Here is a 25,933-nt window from a genome sequence, read left to right on the forward strand (position 1 = left end):
TTGAAACAAATCTAGAGCGCTCCCTCTACGCTGAGCACACACACACATAAACACACACAGCACTTACAGGAAGAAATATGCATAAAGGGGTTGAGCGTGAAGGCGAGGAGGACAAGCGGCCTTCTGATCCTGTTAACTGCGGTACAGCGGAGTGGCTCGCTCGCTCTCACGCCGGGTAATTAGGCTGTCAGTCAAGCGGCGGGCGCTGCGTTCGTGTGTGCGGCTGATCGTTTGATTGCCTCGGCGAACTTTGACCCCCGAGGGGAGCAAATATACCTGCTGGGGGAAAATGAGTAGGGAGGTCAATGTGAAGAGCTGAGAGGAGAGACGGCAGAGTTAGAGGAGATATAAAGTGATCCGGGCAGCGCAGCGATGGAGGACGACCACGATCCAGACAGGGAGGATCCGCTGGTTCACTCCACTCCAAGTACTTTAGAACCGTGACATCACCCGTCATGTACTTACAACATACAGCAGGCAGCTGTTTGTGAAGGCAGCGAGACAACGCTGGCTGTACTGTTCGACCTCGTCAGGGAACCATAACTGTCCCGAACTGTCCCGAACTGAACCGGACTGGACTGTTTGGTGGAAACACAGCTTCAGTATAATCATGTTCGGATCTGGACATAAACTGTAAATAACGTGTCTAAACTTCTTTGTGTTTCGTCGGCTTAAAGTCTCGTTATGTGGTCGATTATTATAACAAGTAAACATGTTTGAGGCGAAGGACTGCTGAAAAAAGTTTGAAATCCTTCATCAGAGCTCAGGCGACGCTGGATGTTCCAGTCTGCAGAATTTAAACTCTAACGTTTGGTATCGGACCAGTGTGTTCAGGTATCACAACAGCAGGACAACTTTTGATATTGAGAACATAAAAATAAACTTTAATGCATAATGAACTGAAAAGAAACCGGACTGCTTGGTGGAAATCTGATTCAAAGATGATGTCGACCACAAAAAGTACAAACTAAAGTCTGTATGAAAAGTGGATTGATTCAACCTGACTCCAATCAGACACATTAGAGCGTCCATGCCCGACCTAAAGCCCACAACAACAAAATCCAGCATGTTTCTGTGGTTTTATGCACTAAAACACTTGTTTTTGACCATTTTATATACATAAAATAAGGAAATAAAGGACTATAGTGTATTTTTGTTGCTGTTACTCTCACGCTGGGATGATCTGAGGTCACAAAATGTCTGTTTCTGTTTGAATATATCCTTAAAAAAACACGTTGTGTTTATTATCAGTAATTTTGTTTTTTGCATGAACTTGGACCATGTAAGACTGTGTGAAGTGGACCTATTGTGTTTCCCAGCTGACAGGAGCAGTTGCAGCTCATCTGCAGGCTGATTTTTTTTCTTTTAAAGATTAAATCAAAAGAAAAATAAATAATTCAGTGTGTTCAAACTCTTACAGATCAATGACAGAAGCTTCACTGTGATAGGCATCACACTGTTCCGTCTGCGTGAAGACAAAACGTACTGTCTAAATCTAAAGTTCTCATCATTCGTTATAATCTTTTCTCTTTTCTCCACTCAAGGTCTCTTCCTCTCAGCGTCCTTCTCCTCCTCCACTTTTTTTACACCTCTAACTCCCAAACTGAAAGCAGGGTCAACACCCTCCTCCTCTCTCGGAGGTTCGCCGTCTTAATTAGAGCCGAATCATCCAGGGAGAGATGAGGAGAGGTGGAGGACGGGAGGGTGGAGGCGGCGCAACGCAGAGACCAGTGATTATCGGAGGGGGGGGGGGAGTCAGGAGACGCCACGCATGCAGTTCCCACTCAGCGAATCAGGGCGAGGAGAGAGAGCAACAGTCCTAATGATTCCCTACAAAGCTAATTAGACCCTCTCTGTTTCACATCCAGCCTCACAGGTTGTGATAATTCAGCAGCTGAGCAGACACGAGTCGTAAAAAAGAAACCAGCATCTCTTCAGTGTGTCAACATCTCTGTTCCCTGGTGCTTCAGCTCAACATGCTACAAATAAACAGATTTCTGCGCGTGTACATACGTGTAATTAATTCCTTCACAGCTCTTTTGTTCGCTCCGACTAATCCCGTAAATGGATTATCAGCTGAGAACACGTACACATGTTGATGGAAGCGGGGAAAGAAATGTGGGGAATCCACGTTTTAAATCCAGCTGACCCCTCGGTAACCCCGCCCCCAGAGCGGCGGCTGGGCCAATCACAGCATGGCAACCGTAACTAGGCGAGGAAACGTGTGCGTGGGAAGAGGTGTGACATCGCCCGAAAATAATACGACGGTATTCCTGTGATAATGAGATTCTGACGATATGAAATCTGACATAAATGCTGATAAATATGTCGCCTGACGTTGTGTTTGTGAATATTCAAGTAAGAAACATTTTTAAAAGTTCAGACAGATTCGTTGAGCTAACGTTAGCTCACTAGCTTTTGCTAATAAACTGAATCTTAGCCGGCAGAATCGACGACCGGTAGCTGCTTTTATTTATCATTTCTGTGAGATGTCAAAGACAGAATGTCAAAGTTAAATCTGAACTGTTGCTGTAAACTACAGATGTGCCGCGCCAGAACGGAAAACACACACGAGGACTTTGCTGTTGGTGCAAAACAACAAACGATACTAAAACTACTCAGCAGACTGAAAGGCCTCTTTGGTAATTTAATGAGAAGATGAGACCGAGTGTGTGTGTGTGTGTGTGTGAGGTTAAAGAGGGATTTCATGACACTTGAACAGGTGAATTTACCTCCACAGTCTGTCAGCACACAGAGTCGACTCGTCTCTAACTGAAGCCTCTCTAACCTTCACGAGAACAAAATAAATAAAGAGTCTTCGGCGTCGGAAACATCGTTTTTATTTTGTCACAGGAAGCTGTGAGAAGAATCTGTAGTGAGGCTGAAACAGCCGGAGCAGATTTCAATCATCAGTTTAATAAAACGAGTCTTTCAGGAACTGCTCTCCTGTTTAAATGCACAGAAAGTTTCCTGTCAGTAAGACTCTGTCTTCTAACAACTGGAGTTTCTATAAGTTGTTTCTATTATTGGCTCCTAACAAGTACAGCGCAGCAGTCGGTGGTGTGAGATTATACAGCGTAACATCTGTGAGAGTGACACCTCTTCATACACCGAGAGAAACACTCCAGCAGTCCATCTGTGACGTGAACGGTCCAGGAAAATCTGACATTTATTCTAGGCCACGTCGCTTTTATATGAGCGCAATAAATATCAAAACATCAAGACGTTAAAGTAAAATCCTGCACACTCTGCTACGAGACGAGGTCTAGGAGACGACTAACTATTTCCTGCGCTGCTAGTAAAAAGAGAGAGAAGAGATAAAAAAAACTAAAAAGTCTGGTATGAGATTTGTTTGCCATCAGAGCTCAACAAATCGAGCCGCAATTAACGTCGTAAACACGCGTTTCTATGAGCCGATGTGTCATAAAACGTACAGGTGCGACGTAGCGTGACACACCAGGAGCGACTGCAGGTGGATTCTGGGTAATCCAAAACACTCTTAAACAATCTTTTCTCACAATAACAGCTCCATTATTCCAGCGGAGATCAGTCCGGTGTGGCTGCACACACGCTGGAGAAAGTCGACATCCTGCCGCTGCTGTCACACACTATAATTATTAATGGCAGCGGTCCCAAAGGGCAATTAATTTCCAGGGTAAGTACACCTCCTCTCTCTCCTCGGCGCCTCCACGCTTCCTATATGTGCTCTGCTCCCTGCTCCTTTATTCTTTCATTAGCGCTCCGGGCTCATCAGTAAGCATGGCCCACTTTAGGCTCAATTTAGCCGAGCTGCTTCCATACGAGCCATCCAGTGAATTGTGATGTCACGGCCATTGTCTGCCAATTACAATTCAATTTAACAGAAGCAACGCTCCGGAATGTGATTACAGGGCGATGCACAGTGCGAGCGCGTGCACGGCGAGGCGGAGAGAGAGATTTGCGATGTTTTCCACCGTTCGCTCGGCACTTTCACATTCTGAGGTGTCTTCCAGTGTCCTCCTCTTCCTCCTCCTCCTCCTCCTCCTCCTCCTCCTCCTCACAGTCCTCCTGAGACTTTCCACAGTCAGTTGGCCTAGCTTTTTTTCAGACAGCGTGACATTTGCACCTCCCCACTGCCTCGCTAAGCTGAAGCAATGAATACAGCAGGCACACACACTCACACACACTCACACATACACACACACACACACACACACACACACACGCTGCAGGAGTAGCAGAGGCTGATGATACGTATTGGAAACCTGTCAGCGTTTTATGCGCGTGTGTCATGTTTTCAATAGCTTATTATCTGCGTTATTTACAGCACACGCTCCTCTCTCTGCTCTCCTGCACCGCCGCCACCGCCGCCGCCAGTGCTCCACTCACGAGTCAGATAAAGACTGGAAGCAGCCGAGGTGGAGCTCAGATTCACACAAACTATAAAGACGCAGAAGAAGAACAGATTCACAAAACACAAAATAACCCTCTGCCGCAATTCAGCAGGTCGGATCTGGTGGTTAAAAAGCTTTCGTGGACGCAGGCGACCGACAGGAAACCAAAGCGTTTGGTTGCTTCCTTGCAGAAATTCTTTATCGTTTTCTTATTTTACTTTGAGTCTCTATTTCCCCCGCCGGACAGAATCCTCTGGGATAATGCCGTTGTTATAAAAATGGCGGTTTGCGTCTCCTTTTTCCATCCGTTTGTGACGATCGCCATCATCCGTCGTCGGTCGCTGACAGATCGACCTCTGACCCTCAGACTCCACCGGCCCGTCTCAGCTTGGTTTACAACCTTTGCTCGGCCACGCCACGTGTCAGGAAAGTGACCGCAACCACGACGATCTGCACGGAGCGGATCAAGCCAGACAGGAAGTCAGACAGCAGAACGCCGTAGTGCGTCGTGTAGATTTTCAGAATAAAACACACTATGCAGACTACAGGCCTCTGCAGCACAACAAAGTCTGACTTATTAACAAAAAACAGACAACTGACGACTTGATTTAGCTACGTAGGCCGGACAACATCTGTGCGACGATGTTTAGCTTCTAGAAAGTTCCCTCTCCTCTGTCTCACAGCTTTGTTTACTTATTTATTCATTCTTTTTACTAGAAAGCAAAAAGAACAGAACGCACCAGCGTGTCTGAGAAGAAAAGAAGAAAGAAAGAAAACAATCACACTCAAGTGTTTTTGAACAGTGCTGTTCTCACGGCTGATGGATCAGTTTAGAGGAGACGGAGCACCAAACAGAACCGTGTGTTTGTGGAGTCCAAACGCTGTCGGGTCAGCTCCACTGAGACTGTAGAAGCAGGTAAGATCACCTCACTATATATAGCTGCCAAACACACACACACACACACACACACACACACACACACACACACACTTCTGTTCTGTCTGTAATTCCCATCATGCCACAGACTCGTCCTCCCCTCTCTCACCTCCTCCTCTGGTGTTTACGTCTCCTCTCTCCCCCTCTCACTCCATCAGTCCTCTCAGAACTCGACTTCAGGCGCCTCTCTGATCAGAAGTCCAGTCGTTGTGTTCTTACGATCGTCTCTGGAGATTTGCTCGCTTCTCTGTTCAGTTCTGGTCCAAACCAGCCCAACGGTGTCAGCTCGCTGTATTTACTCGATGTATCATGATTCTATTTATCTCCACATTAACTGGTTTGTTGTGCCGTTTTGTCCGGGGAGAAGCGGTTGCTAATTAGCCTCTAGCTAACGCCGGAGCAATTACTTTTAATTGTGTCCTGTCGCTGCAAAAATAAACAAAAGAAGTGTCGGAGGAGACAAAGGAGAGCCGGAGCTCAGGTAGATGTGAGTGCATGGGAACATTTTCACTCATCACTTCTGGTGCAGAGATATTTGGAAACTCCAGTGATATCTCAGATCGAAGCAAGAGACTAAATGTGAATCTCAGAAGCGGCACAGAAGTCGATGATAACACAAGTGGGGCCGAACAGATGCAGGAGAGGCAGCGAGCGAAGCGTCGACGCATCCGTGGAAGCTGAAAATGTTTCAACTTGAGCAGAAAATCTGTGTTTATCCCGAAGCGTCACGACTGAACTTCATACAGCTGCAGATAAGAGAGGAAGAGGAGCGAGCTGCAGGGAGGAAACAAGACAACACACACACACACACACACACACAGGCTGTGGCCAAAACACTAAAGTAGTGCTGAGCAATAAATCTTTACGATAAGAACGTGTACGATGAACTCATTTCAGAAGACAAAACAACATGCGAAAATCCGACCAGTCAGATGGAGCTCCAGCTCGCTGTGACGTCAGCTAGCTCGATGGAGAAAGAAGCGAATATCTTACGTGACACACAGACGAGGTTGTGTTTTGGTTTTATTCACGTTGCGTTTAGTCTGGTTTGCAGATCGTTAGCACCGTTAGCACAGTTAGCACCGTTAGCTTCAGTCAACTTGTTTCTCTGGTTTGAAAACATTCGGAACCCAACGCAACAAAATATAAAACAAAGCTCTCAGCGTTTTTGGACGTTTGAATTCTGAAATGTTACTTATTATATTTTCATAGGTAAAGTTTGACCACTCTGTTTTTATGCTAAATACTAAGCTACCGCTAGCTGTCAGCTATCTTAGCTTAGCAAACAGATGGAAACAGGTGCAACAGCTGATTTCCATGTGAGCACAAAGAACAACTCTCTGGTCTAAAGAGGGTTTTAGGTTGCGGGCTGTTCCTCTGTCAGTAGCTGTTTTTATACTGGGCAGCAAGCCGCCAATCTGCCCGTCCTTTTTGTGGCCAGGTACGTAAATTGGAGGTCTGTTTTGGTCCGCCAGTTTGACGCCTCGGAGGATACACTTGTTTCCACCTCCACTGCTATCTATATCTGAGCCGTCGATGTGCCGCAATTGCGTGAGATGGGCGGAGGCGTCGATGACCTGCACTGTTGTGCGACCCACAGCCGGGGAGTTTTAAAACCAGGAAACAGCTGATCACAGCAGTCAGTCCATCACTTCATCCTCGGAGATTAAGATGAGCAACTGGACAGCCGCTGAGATCCAGGAGATGCTAGCGTCTCCTCGATCTCTGTAGCTGTCTTCGTTGTTCGCTTGTTGTTGTAGCGGAAAGCTACTAACAGTTGCTACTTTCAAATTAAAAGCCCCCCGCTAAGAACCCAGTTCTAAACTCCAATGGGGTGCAATGTAAAGCTCTTATTTTGAAGACAAATTCGACCTGCTTCACTGTTCACAACCAACTTTGTGCTTCACGTCACGTCACATGTTTACGCCTACCCCAGTGGCGGCTTTTTGGAAAAGAATAAATATTACACCTCCCTTTAAGAGAGACAAGGAGGCACATTGCAGCTTTTATCTTTCTGCAGATGTGCTGCCTTTTCTATCTAAAAGGAGCTTTTGTCCTGTGACTTCCTGCAAAAATAACAAGGACCAGGTTAACAAGTCATTTTCCATTTGAGATAATCACCCCAAAAAAAAAAAACCAGGAGTAACAGAATGACAATTGAGTGCAAACAACAACATGCACGCAAAACACACACTCAACACTCAGTGAGTGTGTTGAACCCACAAAATAATGACTGCAGCTTATCTTTCATTCCAGCACCACAAAGCTCATTTTAAAGGTGTTCTCTCTCTCTCGCTCTCTCCACCCCCCAGCTGGCACAATCCCATCTGTTTGTCATACAGTGCACACACACACACACACACACACACACACACACACAAAATACATGCAAGCATTTCCCACCTGATGCTGTTCAGGGACGCTCTCTGCCAACATTACAGCACAGGTATATGAGTCACATTCATCCTCTGAGGCAGCTGCTCTGCCATTTGTAGGCCGGTGACGTGGGGAGAAAAAAAAATATAATACGGCGCATTTTAAAAAAAACACATTAAGTATTCTCGACGTGAAGCAGCGCAGAAAAACTCTCTGAGAGCGCAGGAGTAAGTGTTTTTCTTCTCATGATGGAAAAAGGAAAAAACCCACTTTGGCACGGTTTAAAGACAGACAAAAGCCCGGCGGACACACGCTTTAAACACATTCACAGATAAAGTGAGTCATTACAGACAGATGAAGTGAGACCGGGCTGATGTTCCCGCACATCTGTTCTGGTTCAGTGGGTGTAAAGTGCGACGGAGGAGCAACAGAGAGACTGTGTGCTGATGTGTGACAGCAATATCTCAGTCAATCGGAGAGAGGTTAACGGACGAAACCCTGATGTCAAACGGCGAGAAAAACAGAGTGCGGGCGGAGAAGTGGTGGAGGTTATGAGACGAGTGCAGTCACGCACCGTCCTCCTCTTGTCTTTTCTCCGCTTACATGAAAGAAAAAGTGTTTTATCCGTTGCTGCTGCTCTCAGGAGAGCTGTGAGAGCATGAAGGGAGGAGCGGCTGCAAATGAGAGGAGAGAGAAAAGGGGAATAATATCATCCCTGGGACAGATTAGGGTTCAGTCGGAGACGGTATCTCGACCAGCAGACGCTGTGATAGGCGTGAAATAAACAGAGAGGTATACTGAGGAATAAAAACCTGTCCCGGGGATACTGGAGCTGTGCAGCTCCATCAACATGACGAGCTCCTGGGGGAGCGTCGTCCTCTCAGCCCCGAGATGCACCGCAAAGAAAGAGCAGCTCTGGTCACCACTGAGGGAATCCTTCATGCATAACCATGTTCTGCCTCTCAAACTCAAAGTAGGAAACATAAGAAGACACAAGGACGACAACTTCTCTCTGAAACTGAAAACTACCCCGTGTGTTTGTTATAAACGCCAAGAAGGACGACCTCGATTCCCCCCATCGTGCTCTCTGAAGCTTTAATGACGTGCAGCATGAAGACTGATATTTTCCTGTCAGCTTCCTTCAGTTGATCTGAGCTGAGACGGAAATGATGCACGTTATTGAGAAAAAGGAAAGTGAAAGCATTAACCCTTTTAACCTGAACTGCTCGTGCAAAGTGTTCCAACTATACACGTTCTCTGTGTTTTCAAGGAAACCCCTCCACATTATATTACATCATATTTGTATTTCTTGTGCTCATGTCTCTCTCTCCTTAAAATAACATTTTGAATGACGAGCTCGTTTCTGCGTCTGTGTAACTTTCTTTGCGGCACGCAGCAACAACTCTCAGTGATTTCGGTCAAACTGGATCATGTTTTATAGAGAACTGTTCCTCCGGTTCTCTCTGATGTCCTCCTGCTGATCCACCTCGACTCTTTGTGATTTAGTGTTTCCTGACAGAAGCCTGGTACTTAACTCAGCTCTGCCGGCTGACTCTGCACAGAGCAGCGCTGGGGACCTTTGGTGTTCACCACGCTATCAGAGGAGCTGGAAATGGAGGACCAGGGCTGGACTGGGCAACAGAACCAGACTTGTCAGCCTCCATATGGACAATCTGACAGGTGAATGAAGGAGAAGAATGACTGAACGAGCGAGAGACAAGAGTGAAGGATGACTTATGTTTCTCTACGGAGAGTCGACGCCATAATCTAGGCAAGTGGCTTCTGCCATATTGAGCATTCATACAAGTCCAATAATGTGTCTGTTTATGGCAGCAGTCAGTGTGTTTACATGACACTCAAGAAAACTGAATTACTGGGTTAATCTGACTAAAATCGGACCGGATCGGATTTCTCATAGTCGGATTAAAACACCTAGATTATTCGATTGATAATCACATTACTCCTGCATGTATACGTTCCATCAGATCGGATCGGATTTTGCGTTCTGCGCAGGCTTGAGATTTCTTTCCCGGGTCCGTGAGCCGGAAGTAGAAGGACGACGACGTCTTTCCTCCGAAATCACCGCAAAAAAAGAGCGCCATTGTGCATCTAGTTTGTGTAATTATCATGTACACCATCAACGTAATGTACAAAGATGTAGCTTCGTCTCGCTCTTCGTACGCCATCTTTCTGGAATGCCGAGGCAGTTTGTTGTTGCTGGTGACGTAAAGAGGTCAGCCGGAGGTGTTTCTGTTACCACTAGTTGAAATGGGTACAGCGCCATCTATCGTACCGGGTATGACATGCTCCGGACAATAATCCGATTTTCTCACCGGCATGTAAACGTAGTGAGTGACTGGATTGTCAGCGGGAGGAGTTTAAACCAAGAACAGCAGCAGCTAGTGGTCAGGAGGGACTGCAACAGCTGAAGAGAGCAGTGTGTTTACTGGGGAAACTACAAGTCCCAACCTCTGTTATCAGCAGCACGCAAAGCACCGGAAGAGAAGCTGGAGAAATATTACCAAGCGGACTGATCACAGTTGTTTCGATGTGCAGATACATTTCTGAAGGTGTGCACGTCAAACTACAGCGCCGATTCAACACCGAATAAAGTTTAAATCCATCATCCAAAATATGATTTCCTACGAAATGTGCTGACCTGGTGAAACGGGTCCACACTGAATACTGTTAACAAGCAGTATATTCCAGACAATGACACATTATCCAGTATATGAGGTGAGAAATGGAGTCAAACATCATGTATATTTAGTTCTCTCTCCTCTGGATTATACAGCAGAGAGAAGAATGTGGCGATTATTCGGTGGACACAGTCAAACAACAAGTGTGACTGAGCCCTCGTGCAAAAAAAAAAAGAAAAAAAAAGAAGGGGGTTTTAGTTGCAGGGCTAAGACTTAAATCAGAGGCAGGAGTGTAGCTTTAAGAGGCTTAGCTGCATTGTAAGTAAACACATTACACTGAGTGCAGCGCCCAATCCGACCGAGCCGAGGAGAATAAGAAATGTTTCATGAACTCCTGCAGGGCAAATAGAAATGCCTCAGAGAGACAGAGAGAGAGACAGAGAGAGACAGAGAGAGAGAGAAACTTCTCATTTTATACACTGAAAGAAAGAGAGAAGTGAGTCGAGCTGCTCCTGACTCCCTGAAACCAGCGTGCTCTCATCGTTTCAGGGGAGAAACACCGACTGTCAACAATGAACTCATGAAGCTAATATTTAATACACTTCTGCTCCGAGTGTAAACACACACACACACACACACACACACACACACACACAATAATACATTATTGTACAGCAGTATATTATTGATATTCTACAACAACACACAGATTCCTCAGCCGCTCGTTTCTCCAGGACGTTTTGTTTATACACCTCTAACTGACTCTGACAAATATGTTTTGAGTTGAGGGAAACCCTTTCGACGCTACATATATTTAAAGGTCCAGTATGTAGGATTTAGTGCATCACATCCTCAGATCTAAACAACAGAACAGGCTGATTGTTAGCATCTCCTGAGCGCTGTAGCGTACTGGCGACTGGTTCAGCCTATAAACACTTCTTGGTTCGGCTAAAAATGTCTGTTAATTATGTAACTTATGTGGCAAATGTACCTCCCAAAGGTAACAGTGGGCTTCTTGGTGAAAGACCAGAGTTTGTTCTGACCCGATCATCCGTCCTTGACCGACTCTTTGTCCCTCTTCGCCTGACTTCCTCCTTCGCTGCTGTTATGAAATCTACGGCCACCAGAGGCTGCATCACGTTTGACCTCTACGATTGTTTTTCTGATGAGAACAGCCTGATTTAGCAGAACCTGGATGTGCAACCAAAAACCCTCTCCAGGTCCAGGTCTGTTCTGGGCCACTGTACATACGTAGCGGACTCTACGGTCCAGGTTCTGCTCCTGCTCCCCTCTGTGGATATAAAGTCTCACTCTCAGGTAACAAAAACACAACGCAGTCTGAAAACAGAATTATTAAAATAACTTTCCATTTCCTCCAATTAATCCTGCACAAGAGGAACCTTTCAAGGCCAATGAACTTACAAAGTTTTGTTTTAAGCACCTACATACATAACATTCACGGTGACGTCCGTGTTGGATGAAGACGATGTGGGTCAAGGAGGGATAAACATCCATAAATCAGGTGCTAATGAGGACAAACGTGAGCAAACATTAAACACGTCTGCTCATTAGAGATGAAACTCCGGAGCGTCTGAAAATCTAATCGAGGCCATCTAACCGTTTGAAACCACCTCACCAGAACGACCCGAGTCATCGTCCTGCAGGAACCTGATTCTGGCGGGTTTCAGTTCCGGGTCAGAGTGGATGAAGGAGGAAGGACGGGACAGCGTCTCTGAGCGCACGTCACCGCTGATTATTCACATCCGGTTCAATTTAACAAGCTTTACTGACATGAAAGTGTTCAGAAGAAGGAAAAAAAATGCAGCCAAAGCATCAAAATGTAATTTGTCCCGGAAAAAAACAGTTTGGACAGTTTCTCTGACTTCACTGTCGCACCAGAACTTCTCTCTGCGCGCCCGTCGTTCTCTCCGTCCTCCAGTCCTGATTTTAATTGAATTTAATTTCATTCTTCAGATAAGATGACCCAGAAGCAACAGCTCACACCAGCACCAGCACCAGTGTGTACTTACTTATGTGTGTGTGTGTGTGTGTGTGGTTCTCTTTGTGCAACATGGCACAGAGCAGAAAGGGAATATTGATTTTATGGCATCTTACATCATTAAATAACAGTTGGACTCGCAGTGAAACATAGCAGCTCTGCCCTCCTTCACTCCGGGAAAAATAAGAGCTCCGAGACAAAAGCTTCAAAATAAAAGCACCCCGATGCTTCAGACGCGAGCTCGTATAAATATTCATCCTCGCAAGAAGTGCTGAAAGGAAGTAGTCCACAGATTTTTTTAAAGAAGCCTCTGGGAGGCCGACGGTACAGTAGATCTGCAGCAGGCTGAAAGCGGCCCGCCGAGACTCTTTCAGAGGCTTTCGTCACCCTGCGAGGATCCCGAGGCCGTTACCAGTGAAACCAGAAAGCGAGACGTCACGTCAGCACGGAGAGAAACCACACAGCTGTTTCTGAAAAGACTAAACTGTTTGAAAGCGTTGAATAAATCTGAGTGAGAGAAGCAGAACTCCTGCAAACAGTTTATTAGAAATCAACAAAGTTCTGACTGTGTGAGGCAAGACAACCCCCTCAGTGATGTCATCGTCCCACGCACACCTCATGTTAACCAGGTCAGGTACGTTATCCAGAACCAGCACGACCCAAACATCAAACACAGTCGTCGCCGTCAGCAGTCTAACAGCTGACGGTCTGGATCAGGGGGGAGGTCTCCCACCATCACGGCTCCATCCAACACTTCAGGATCAGAACTCACGCTCTTCATTCCAGAGGAGGAGCTGCGTCGCTCCCTGTGATCTCTGAGCCAGAACACAAATTTGGTTCGGCGTCAAATCCCAGTTCACACTTCCCACTCCAAACACGGAGGAGGAGGCTTTAAAATATCAGCGACATGTTTTTTTCCTCCACGGCGAGAGCAGCCGGACGCTTTGAGCGAAACGCTAATGTAAGTGTGCCGAGTAAGACGAGAAATAATAACAACACGCTTCATTTATATTTTACAAACAGGCTCAAATTAACAACAAACAAAGAATTAATTAAGAAAACTGACAAGGAGTTTCACTTTGATTAATAATCCAAACACAGAAGCTGTTTTTCTTCCTAATGAGTGTTTTATGCGCCTTGAATGCTTTCAATTAAGGACTTTTACTCCCAATCGAGTATATTTACTATTTGTAAGCTTTTACTAGGATATGAACGCTTCCTCCACCACCGACGCTAACATGCTAATGACAAAAATGCTAACATGCTAATGTAAAAGCACAAAGCACACCTGAAGCTGATGGAAGGATCACTAAAATTATTACGATTCATCCTCTGGGGGACAAAAATAAAAATCTAAATGTTGATGACTCATCCTGCACTCAGGGGCGTGTCTTAATCATCGTCCAATAGAATCTTTCTTTATGTTATGACGCTGCCAGTAGCTCCGGGCGACTGAAGCTGTTTCATGGAGACTTTAAGACGTTTTACGATGGCGCTAAAAGGAAAAAAGTCAGAGGATCACGAGGCCGTGATTCATCCTCTGAGGATCATGAACATCTGTACAGAACATCTGCCACACGCCAACACATCTGGACCGAAGCACAGAGAAATATTAACTCCAACACCTGCAGCTCAACACCTGCAGCGAGGTTAGAAATAAAACTCAGCACAGAACCTCTTAAACAAGTTAAACTCCCTCCCATCAGAGATCAATACTGACACCTGATCGATGAGTTCAGCAGCTGATTCAGATCTGATGACAAACTAACAGACAGGTTTTATTTCTTTACACTTTAAAAAGAGACTTCCTGGTATTTAAACTGTCACAGCAGCTCAAACCGACTTTATTCAGCTTTATATAATATTTCATCTCCTGTTTAATCCTCCAATAATCCACACTGACACGGAGCTGCAGTGTCTGTGTGAATTAACGGAGCTATTAACGGATTATCCGGAATAATAAAGTGTCCGTGACAGTTTAAACAGCCCTGTTGATCCGGACGGAGCCGCTCAGACACCCGACACATTCCAACACAACTTCGGACCCGGAACACTCACCTTCTTCCTCGGCTGCCATTTCATCATATTTGACGGGCAGAATGTGTCACAGCAGCCGGAGAGGAGCGATGAGCGGCGGCAGGAGCATCTCACAGCCGCCCGAGAGCTGCTGCTCCTCCTCCTCCTCCTCCTCCTCCTCCGGCTCGGAGCGGAGCAGAGCGGAGAGTCACTGAGTTATAATCCCGTTAGAGACACCGGAGCGCCGGGCTGCACGGTGAGGCTGCACGGTCAGCCAGGAGGAGCATCGTCCGTCCGCTCCACCTTCAGCCTCTGCACCTCCTCCAACCTCTGCACCTCCACCAACCTCTGCACCTCCACCGGCTTCAGCAGCCTCTGCACCTCCACCAGCACCTCCACCGGCTTCAGCAGCCTCTGCACCTCCACCAGCAGCCTCTGCACCTCCACCAGCAGCCTCTGCACCTCCACCAGCAGCCTCTACCCTCCGGAGGCTCCGCGGACTGAACCGACCGAGCCGAGAGGAAACACTACACTGATGCTCTACTTCTGCTGCTCTCTCTCCCCTCCCTCTCTCTCTTTCTCTCTCTCCCCTCTTTCTCTTACTCTCTCCCTCTCTCTGTCTCCCCCATTTAACTCTACCTCTTTCTATCTCTCTCTCTCTCCCTCCTCTCTCCCTCCCTCTCTCTACTTATCTCATTCTGTCCCCCCCACCTCTTTACCTCTCTCTCTCTCCCCCATTTAACTCCACCTCTCTGTCTCCCCCCCATCTCTCTCCCCCCTCTCTCTGTCTCGACCATTTATCGCTCCCTCCCTCTTTCTACTTCTATCTCTCTCTCTCCCTCTCTGTCTCACCCCTATCCTTCTACCCCTCTCTCTCCCTCTCCCCCATTTATCTCTCCCTCCCTCTCTCTACTTCTGCTGCTCTCTCTCCCCCTCCCCCCCTTTACCTTTCTCTCCCTCTCTCTTTACCTCTCTCTGTCTCACCCAGTTATCTCCTCCTGCCTCTCTCTACTTCTCTCACTCTGTCTATCTCTCTCTCTGTCTCCCCCCTCCCTTTCTCCCTCCCTCTCTGTCTCTCCCCCTCTCTCCCCCCTCTCTCCGTCTCCCCCATTTATCTCTCCCTCCCTCTCTCTACTTCTGCTGCTCTCTCTCCCTTTCTCCCTCCCTCTCTGTCTCTTTAACTCCCCCTCCCTCTCCCCCTCTTCATTACCTCCTACAGCTATGAATCTATAAGCATCAGACCACAGTGTACCACAAAACATTATTCTGAAATGTGGGAGGAGTCTAACTTTAAGTACATTTTGCTTAAAGCCACGCGGAGCTGCATCATTAATTCAAACATATTAAAACCACGATTCAGGCGGACAAACAGCCTCCACGTCCTCCAGCAGAGGTGCAGGTATGTTGGTGTCATATCTGCAGATTTTAGACCCTTTTCATCGTGTTTCAGTTTGTTTGAAGCAACATTAAATACGATATTATGATGTTTGTTTCATGCTTTTAACCCAGCAGACTGCAGGTCACATCCCAGAGGTTCAACGGTACAACAACAAGAGCCGAGAACCCAACACCTCCCTGTGCATCTGTGCACTGAGGGTGGAGGGTCTGAAACCGGAGCCGAGGGGAACGTTACCGGAGGGTTTGAGAGGGCAGCGACTCTGAGAAAGCCTTCAGGATCCTTTAAACAAAGAGCGAGGGCAGCGCTAACAGCCGGCGGCCTGCAGAGAGGATCAGAGATGTGCCTGCAGACACACTGAGGGAATCAACACAGGAGCAAACAGGTGTCACATAATTGGCTCGTCTGAAGCTTTGTTACACTCACAGCCAGCTCTCTGCTGCGAAGATACCTGAACACGTGTGGAGGGTTTCCTCTGAAAACACAACGACAAACACTCATTACTCTGTCGCTGATTCAAGATCGCATGTGTGCATCTATATGTGCGCAGGAGGGACGGACGGAGGAGCAGCAAAGTGGAGCAAGGACGTTCAGGTGTCAGCTGACAGGTAACAGGTGAGGTGGAGGCTCCTGATAATGAACTGACATCACCTGAGAGTGTTTCTGCTGAACTGACACCTGCAAGGTCTGACAGGAACAGCTCAGCATTTTTGGGAGCTTGCTTGAGATTAAAACCCCCTTCAAGAGTAAGTGTAATGGACAGCTGGAAGACAGTTAGCTTAGCTTAGCTTAGCTTAGCAAAGACTGCCTAACGGAAAACAAACATATCAGAGTAAACGTATGTTAAGATACTCTTCGTGTGTGTGAAGGATAATCGGTTAGGTTAGCTCCACCTCAGAGATGCTGGTGGTCACAGTACAGCGTCAGGCTAGCTGTTTCCCCTTGTTTCAATTGTTTATGCTAAGCTAGGCTAACTGACGGGAGAGTGGCATCAATCTTCTGTTTGTTTAAGCAGAAGTGTGAAAACAAACAGATTTAGATTTTACTGAGAGCTACAGGTTGGAGGTATTTCTCTTGAGGCAATTTGTGCTAAGCTAAGCTAAACTAAGCTAAGCTATGCTAAGCTAGCCCTCCTCCGGCTCTAGCTTTACTTTACTCTCCACACATCACATCGGTATCTATTTTTCATCTAACTCTCAGCAAGAAATGAGTGATACGCATTTTTTCCAAAACTATTCTTGTAAACAAACCAGCGATTGATTTTCTCGTGTCTTCATCTTCATCATCTTCATCACTACTGTTTGTTTAAAACCCCATCAGGCCTCTTAAAGTGAGACAAAAGGTCAAATTCAAGGCTGCGTGTCGTTACAGGGTTAAAGCAAAACAGCTGCTGGATCTGGATGGGAGAGTGTGTTAGTGTGTGATTGTAATGGCCTCCGCAAATCAATAACAGAAATGAACTTCACAGAGTGACAGTGAGGGTAAATTGTAGTGAAGGATGAAGATCACTAACCCCATTTCCAATAATAGGAGCGCACACACACACACACACACACACACACACACACACACACAGTGAGGCGGCTGGCTGTGTGTGACTGTCAGTCATTTAAAGAACAAACTAATCAGGAATAAACAACCGAGGGCAAATTAGTTTTAGAGGAGAATCAGCACATCGAGCTCTGCGTGACGCCTCGGCGTGGCCATCAGCTGTGATGATGTCGCTGCGAACCGACATCAGCTGTTGTTTACTGTCACTGGAGGGAAAAAAAAATGTGGTGTGTAAATATGAACATCATGAGTGTCAAGCTTGATGGGTACAGTAGCAGATTTAATATTGAATTTCGAGTCTTACATTTCACACACAAGTAAATAAAAGCAGGTGTCGTATTCGGACGTTGTTGTGGTGTTTTGTGGCTGTTTTCTCGTGTTGTTGTGTTACAGAGGTGCACAGGATGTGAGCTGTTGACGTCCACACACACCTGCAGCACATCTTCAGTGATCAGAGACAGTTTTTGTCAGAACAGTGTTTTTGCCGAGAGATCCAACGTTGCCTTTCTCTGGACTTCCTCCTCCATCAGCCTGTCGCCCAGCCTCCAGCACCTCTTGTTCCCGTTGCCACTCACCCCTGAGTTACCTCTGCCTCAAATCCGACGACGCTTCCAGCTCGAGCCTGAGCATTTCAACAACTACCTGACTTCTCACTGCGAGTCTCCTCCGTATCAATAAATACCTGTCAAACTCCCTGATCTACAATCGGACGAGGGACGAGCTCTCCAAAACTGCTTGTTTAAGTCCTGAACTGGGCTTTTTTTCCCCTAATATAGCCTGTAAAATAGTGACGTTTTAGCTATTAGCTATGTTAGCTAAATATCCTTAATGGGTTTGGATGTAATGCTAGGTTGCTACTGTAGTTAGCCAGGTCAGCCAGCCATGCTAACGTTTGGATCTCACACCGGAGCAGATAATATGCTGTTTCATCCGTTCTGTGCACATTTGCTAAAAACAAAACATGTGATAGCATGATAGCGTCGGTTGCTAAGATGATTGGACTTCTGCTGCTCTTCTTGGTTCGTGACCGGTGAGATCACGGCTCCAGCTCTCTCTGCAGACCACCGGAGTTCGTCTTGTGTAACGGAGGTTAAGCTCTTAATTGAGCACATGTTCCAAAACAAACGAGACACCAGCTGTACGATGTGCTCGTGTCGGGGAACACAACACGCCGCGGAGATCAAGGCAGGCTGAGGTGATGTAATGCTGGTGTAAGCGAGAGAGGGGATAAGGTGACAGAAGTTGTCCCTCCTCTTCACACCCACCTCACAACTGTTGCTCTGCTGGCTGCTCATGAAAGCTTAATACTGAGCTTTTCTCTCACCAGGTGTGTGAGAAAAGTTCAACTGACGAAGAAAAGTGTGCATTTATATTCTCCACAGATCTTCACATCTGCATCTGTTAGCTTAAACATCCACATCCCTTCAAGCAGTTCTGATGGTGTTGATGTGTCTCTGTAAAAAGACTCTGCTAACATTAGAAACTTCAGCAGTTCAGCATCTTGTGTGGACTTAAAATAAAAATCAAAGTCTGGATGGAGACTTTGATATTTATTGTCTCTAAGGACGAGGACGTCTGTCCGTCAGGAGGTCCAGAGACTTTATGTCTCCACATGAAATGGTTCAACTGCTGTTTGATTAACTGACATGAAATTTTGCAACGACGTTCAACGTTCCCGCAGGATGAATCTGAAGACTTTTCCACGAGTGCCATGAGACTGACATTTGTAGTTTCCGTTTAATCCAGAAGATACAATCATGGTCCTCAGAGGATGGATCCAAAACATCTACTGGGTGGATCAAGACAAACTTATCGTCAACACGTTCTCTCTGCCAACTCGTCAAGTTCGGCAGCTGCAGCCTGAAGCTTCAAAGTGTAACACTTGACCTACCACCAGCAGTTCCGGACGTAATTAGAATTATGCAACATCCGGGTAGACTTTCAAAATAAAGCTTACTGACAAACATACAGTATTACTTTTGGACTGTTATTAACATTTAAAGCGGTTGTGCTTTGGTTTGGTTTAGGCTCACAAAACTACTTGGTTAAAGTTTGGATGCTTTGTGGTAAAACAACTTTATTCTGTCTCATAACCTCCATCACGATGTTGGTGTTTATTACCTCCTGTCTCTTTAACAAACCCCCCTCCCGAAAAGCCCTACTCTCTTCTGATTGGTCAGCTCTCACAGGCCTGAGCAGGCACCACCCATCTAGTTTCCACCGTTCATCACTCTTGGTGTTTTCTAATCACGGCCATGTTGGGATCCAGAACCTTACAGAAGTCCTGATGGCGTGTTTCACAGTTTGTGAACGCTGGCTGTGTGGATTTATTAATATATTGAATGTTTTGATACTTTAACAGTATTTATAGAGCAGTAAAAGCTGCTTTATAATCAGAAAACACATTGAAATGTCTCTTTCCACACTATGGGACCTTTTAAGATTCAGCCTGGTGGCACCATCGGGTCAGATTTTGTGGACCAGCTCCTTCAGAACTCATTCCCCCAGCAGCAGCTGCACGTCAGGTTTAGTGCTAATTGCTTAATGTTAGTTTGCTAAAAATGATCACCTTTAAATTGCCATTCTGAGCGCGTTAGCTTATTGATGTTAGTATTTAGCTCAAAGCACCGCTGAGCCCGAGTGCAGCCTCAGAGAGCAGCTAATGAGGCCGGAGACTCTTGTTGATTCGTCTTGGGAAAAACCAGAGATAGAGGAACAGCTCAGCTCTACTCTGATGGGCTGATATGAACTTTGGGACGGTGCAGATGAAGGAAAAGACATTAATAAGTTGTAGAGAGCTCCGAGGTTCTGCTGGGTAACTTTCATGCATTTAAAACAATAATAAATGTTCTTATATTCTTCTTATTTGGCATCTTTGTTCACAGATTCTGCTCCGATCCGGAGACGTTAACCGACAGGAGGCGAGCTCAGAGATTATCCTCTGCAGGCTCGTTAGCTTGCGGCTAATGTACAGTAAAGTAATGTGGCTGTTTGGGGAACGAACCGCTAAACAACCAGAAATGTTGGTGAGGATTTTCGATGTTCAGTCTCACTCGCTGACTGCCTCCCTCACTCTGACTCTCTCCCAGAAGTTACATCATCTTTAATAAGAGTACAGTGTCGTGTCAGCGCTCACACATTTGTAACAGAGCGACTCGGGGAGAAAATATGACTTCACTGTCTCTGGCAGCAGGCGAGCGCGTCACCCTGAGATCTGATGATCAATACGAGGTGTGACAGGCAGCTGTGTGTGTTTCTGTGTATGTGTTTATGAAACAGGCTGTGAGAAAAAGAAACAGATTTTATTTTATTGTGTTCCTTCGCACCCACTTTCTCTCAGACAGCAAGACTGACTGTCATCTGCAACACACACACATAATAACACCCGGCATCAAAACAAAAAGCACATAAGTATGTAAATATACGACTGAATAAAATATTTTGTCACGGGTTTTTAAACAAAAGGTGAGATCCTGTATGTAAATGTGTTGGCTGAGTGAAGTTGTTAGACTCGGGTCCCTTGTGTGAGGTGGAAGCCTTCAGGGAGAGCTGCGGCACCCCGCTGTGATGATGTGCACATCAAAGACTGACTGACGGCTGCAGAATACAGAAAACCTTCATGTCTGTGTTCAACAAGCGCAGTTTCAAAGAGCACGACACGCTCCTGCTGCCGGAGAACCGACTCTGAGGGAGGTTACACCGCTGCTACTACAGCCGCTAACACCGGTGTGGCTGCGGCTGGTCCACATGGAAACACTTTTGTGTGTAAACACACATGATTTGCATCTTTTTGGCCGATCATCCATATGGATCCTGTAAATGTACTTTTTAAAAATTTGGTCTCAGGGTGGAAAGATTCGAAAACGCCGCCCTTTCGTTTTCGTGTGGACGGCGAATCCGCGTACTTTGCGTATCGATGACGCCATCGCCCCACCGCTTGACCTCTGACCTTTGACCTCTTAACCCCGTGATGACTCATAACAACAACAACAACAACAACAACAATGGCGGACTACATGCTTGTGTTGGTGCTGCAGAAGATATTCAGCCTATCAGGGCAAAATATTTTGCTCCTCTGCCACTACGCTGAGCGAAAAAGGATTATGGACAACTGACTCGCCATTTTCATGTGATCGGTTTCTCCTTCTGCTGTCTGTTTGTATACAGCACACAAGCTTTATGTGTATGCTCCATCTCTTCTTCTCTGTTTTTGGTGAATTTCAAGTGCCACCTATAGGCCTGGAATATGAACTACAGCATGTTGAGTTGTTTTCAATGGATCCATTTGGGCACAAATATTCTTGAAACGATGTCAAGAAAGATGGAGGGAAAAAAGATAATTTTTGTACATGTGGACATGGTCAGATATTTACGGCTGATATTCCCTGAGAGAATTAGTTCAGTATTTTCGAAAGTAAGCTTTTTTATCTCCAGTAAATATGAAGCGAAGACCATGAGAGGGTTAGCTTAGCATAAAGTGCCCAGAGAGAGATACGTCCGGCCTGTTTCTCCAAGTCAAACCACAGATTAAAGCCACTCCTCCAGCGTATTTGTGTATTTTCATGATTTTTATGACATTTGTTGATAAACCACACTGTCGCACTTAAATAAGACTTCAGCTGAGCAAAAACTGGAGAACTGATGGCAGCAGCGACCACTCAAGTCATCCATGTTTGTAAATCTCGATCCAAATGCCGGGACTTCAACGCACTTGCAGATTTGCAGACTTTGCAGGCGTTCGAGGGAAGTTTGCAAGTCTTGAAAGCTCACATTTCTCACATTTCATCCGGTCAACAAGCGGCTTTCTACAGACTTCACCAGACTTCACAATACACTGCAATACGGCAATATTATAACTTTGATGACTTTGTTCTACATTACTTGAATCATGTATGCTAGAAATAATATTCAACCACCTCATAATACAGACGATGACGTCACCGGTTCAGCTGGTTGGCAGAAAATCAAACCATTGAAGCTCGTAAAGTCGGAAACCTGACCCTCGTTCACACCCGCTGATAAAACATGGATGTTTTCAGAGCTGCGTGTGACTCGGAGACGTGTTCTGTAGTTAACAAATGAGGACCAAATAGCACTTTGTGATATCACAGCTGACAACTGGTGCTCGATGCTCAATGCCAAAAAAAAGCGAGACACCGACAATCTGTCTTTTTTACAGCAGCGATCGACCCAGAGCACCTCGCCAAACACCGAGAGGAGAGTCTGTCCAGAGACGAGGAGGAGAAATCTGTGCGATGCTCAGAGAGATCTCAACCTCTCTCACTTTTACATGTCTTATAATCTCCTGCATGAATTCACAACAACACAACATCTGTAACGATCAGATGGACGAGCGCATGTTGTTTATCTACCCGACGCCTTCCCATTGTTTTCTTTTTTTCAGACAACCTCGGCTGATCTTAAATCACAAAAACCCCTTCAGACGCCATCAATAATGCAACGGCTGTTTTTTATTTGAGCGTGTGAGAGAGATTTGTTTATGCTCATGGCTGCTGCCGGCCTCATTGTTTTTTCATGAAAACTGTAAACTGCATATTTACAACCTGTAACAAGCAGCAAACAAAGGAAACACAGAAGACCTGCAGACGCCAGAGGTGCGCAAATATCATCACGGTTTGAAGCTGCAGCCGTTAACACTCTCTGTAGGAATATAACCACACTATGTGTAACTCATATGTGTCTTTCATTCAGCAGCACAATAACGTACGTATCCTGCAGGAGGAGTTGGCCTGACAGATTCTCTGTGACGAGTTAATAAAGTCGACCTCGACCTTCGAACTTTGACCTTTTCCTTCAGAGGCTGGACGATGTGTTTGTCAGACGAGCCGAGCTGCATCTCTTTATCAAATATCAGTCGTATTCATCTTTCTGACCGGCATCATCACTCTGCCTCCACACACACACACACACACACACCATTACACTGATAAACACACAGATACACACACACCAGATGTCAGGAAAGTCAATTTGATGGAGCACTTTCCACAGCCAACATGGCTACTCAACACACACCTTGGCAGTGATGAATGTAGTGGTTTAAAGTGTGTGTGTGTGTGTGTGTGTGTGTGTGTGTGTGTGTGCTGGACTGGGAGACACAGATTTAGTTCGTGTGTGTTTCCAGTCTCCGTTCTCCAAATGTTTGATGTTATAATAATAACGATGAGCTGAAATATACAGTAGGTGATTTGTTAATTTTTTACAGGGGGGATGGCCCAATGTGAGCACCACCTGCCCCAACACACCTATGTACACCTCCCAAAGGACATAGTTACAGGACACCTTAACCATAACTGTGACATTTCTAATTCTACAATACTACTTTATCCAGTTATCTTCCTTCTCGCCCTACTACAATTGTCTTTTTTATAGCTGCATTAAATTCACGAGTAAATACACCTTTAAATTACGGTTGGTATCACCAGGTACTTCGCGATACGATATGTAGTTTCTGGGCTTTCCACCTCCAATGAGTCGGCGTGTAGTTCGATGATAAAAGAATTCTGCGGAGACAAGACTTGGTGGAATGATAGAGCAATCTTTATTGAAACAGAATCTTGAGCCCTGCGTCCGGATCAGAAGTGGCCGCGTTCTGATATTATCAAATCTCTGGAAGAAGCTATGCCAAAATGCTTCTCCCTCTGCCCAATCAGAACTCCTATCAGCCTTTGATCTAAGGAGAGCTACCAAGTGCCACCACCCCTCTTCTCCTCCTGCACGGGCCTTTGGAGTCCCTTTTCCAGTACACACCCACTACTTCTAATTGGTCACTTTGGTAAATTATCCAATAGACTACAAGAGGAGTTAAACTGTCTTAAGCATCTCTCACCATTTGGCATGCAGGTCAAACTTATATCGTCCGTTACCTTTGGCCCCTCACAGTTGGAAGCCAACCCCTGGACCTTCACTCACACAATGTAAATCAATTAGTCATGATTGAATCCAAATTAAGTAGATCAGTCATGATTGAATCTAACCTAAGTAGGTCAGAATGTGTTGTCCTCCAGATACCTCAGATACTATCACAATATTTTGCCCATGATAACAATAATATCACGATACAGCGATTCTGCGATAATCGATATATTGCAAGAAATTTCATCCACGACACATCTTTTTTTCTTTTTTTTTTAAACATTTTTAAATATCGATATTTGGCGCCAGTGTATCGATAACGTACCTCAAGATGAAATATCGCGATATATCGTGGTATCGATATTTTGGCACACCCCTACTTGAAATTGTAGTAGTGGACTGAGTTTATTCAGGCAGGTTTGATCATGTTTCACACAATACACTTCAAGCAGGGTTATTTTAAGTTACATGACCCCTTGGATTTTTTTTTACCATCTAGATTCCTTCGGATGAATGTATTGTATGTGGCACTATGCCAGTCTCCCACCTGAGCACACTGAATGGAGATGAAGAATGGGTTGAGTGTGTGAGTGAGTGTGATAGACAGGACAGCAACACAGAACATGATGTTGTCAAGACAGGAAAGTAAGATGCAAAGTTGAGCTCAAGTCTAAGACGGGAGCAAGATGAACCAAATGAGTGGGAGCAAAGACCAGGAGAAGAAACTCTGATTTAATACTCTTTGGCATGGCCATCATTCATGTATGCACCTGAACAGGTTTAGGCTGAACACCATGATGAGTCACTGCACATTTGTCTGTAAGAGGACGTAAATAAATCTACAAGACCGGATTGAACTGTTGTATAATTATTCCCACACACCATCAGAATGAGGAAACAAAGAGACTACACCCAAACCGCAGGGCCTCTCTCTGGTCTGATGTAAATTTTCCATCAGCTGGTTCGTAGATTATCATCACGGATTATTAACAACTTTAACAGCATCTTAATACATTTAACAATGCTAACGCTACAGCACTGCAAACTAGGAACACCAGTCACACTTTCACAACAGAGAAACCGAGACGTTTGAGTTAAAGTGACGTGACTGAGTCTAGTCGGAGGGGTAAATCCTTAATTGACTGACGTCTACATGCTAACATTGCATCTCAGACATAGGCTAGCTATTCGTTACATATTTGAACATTTTCAACAGGGGCCGGACACACTTATGTACACCTCTACTCCAAAAAGACTTTGTTACAGGACACCTTAATCATAACTGTGACATTTCTAATTCTACAATTCCATTTTATCCAGTTTTCCTCATTCTCTACCTACTACAATTGTCTTTTTAAGGCTGAATTAAAGTCATGAGATAATACACCTTAAAATTGTAGCAGTGGACTGAGTTTATTCAGGCAGGTTTATTTTAAGTTAAATGACCCCTTGGAATTGTTTTACCATCATAATTCCTTGAAGGACACACAATGAACATTGTTTAAAATAGTAGAGCCCGACTGACTTATTTGTAAAAAACTCATCTCTGAAAAAACTTGAACATTACTGAAAATAAACATGTGTGTCTGCTACAGGTTTTATTCCGCCCTCCACACGGCATCATACCATGAATGTATAAAGACAACAACATTCATAGCGGGAATGTTTCAGAAGCTTTTGCCTGCCCGACTTTTGATCTGGTAATTTTTCGTTTTTTTTTTTGCCAGAGCTGATCGCGGCCACTTCTGATTTGTAACACCTAATCTGATA

General features: G+C 45.4%; 1 protein-coding gene across 4 annotated transcripts in view; it reads right to left on the bottom strand.

The window, feature by feature from the left end:
• Positions 1-25,933, bottom strand: part of ttc28 (tetratricopeptide repeat domain 28) — a 134,507-nt gene that overhangs the window by 62,317 nt on the left and 46,257 nt on the right. Inside the window, exons 1-2 of one of the 4 annotated variants that reach the window (XM_030435988.1) lie at positions 14,803-14,927; positions 14,383-14,721 (exon numbers count right to left, since the gene is read on the bottom strand). The exons of 2 other annotated variants lie outside the window; for them this stretch is intronic. In XM_030435988.1, the coding sequence (XP_030291848.1) occupies positions 14,383-14,409 (27 nt within the window). In that variant the 5' untranslated portion in view covers positions 14,410-14,721; positions 14,803-14,927. Of the gene's footprint in view, positions 1-14,382; positions 14,761-14,802; positions 14,928-25,933 lie in introns of those variants that run through there. One more of the 4 variants, XM_030435987.1, reaches the window with a different exon arrangement.

This window comes from Sparus aurata, chromosome 12 (genome assembly GCF_900880675.1).
Source record: "Sparus aurata chromosome 12, fSpaAur1.1, whole genome shotgun sequence".
Classification (NCBI taxonomy): Eukaryota; Metazoa; Chordata; class Actinopteri; order Spariformes; family Sparidae; genus Sparus; species Sparus aurata.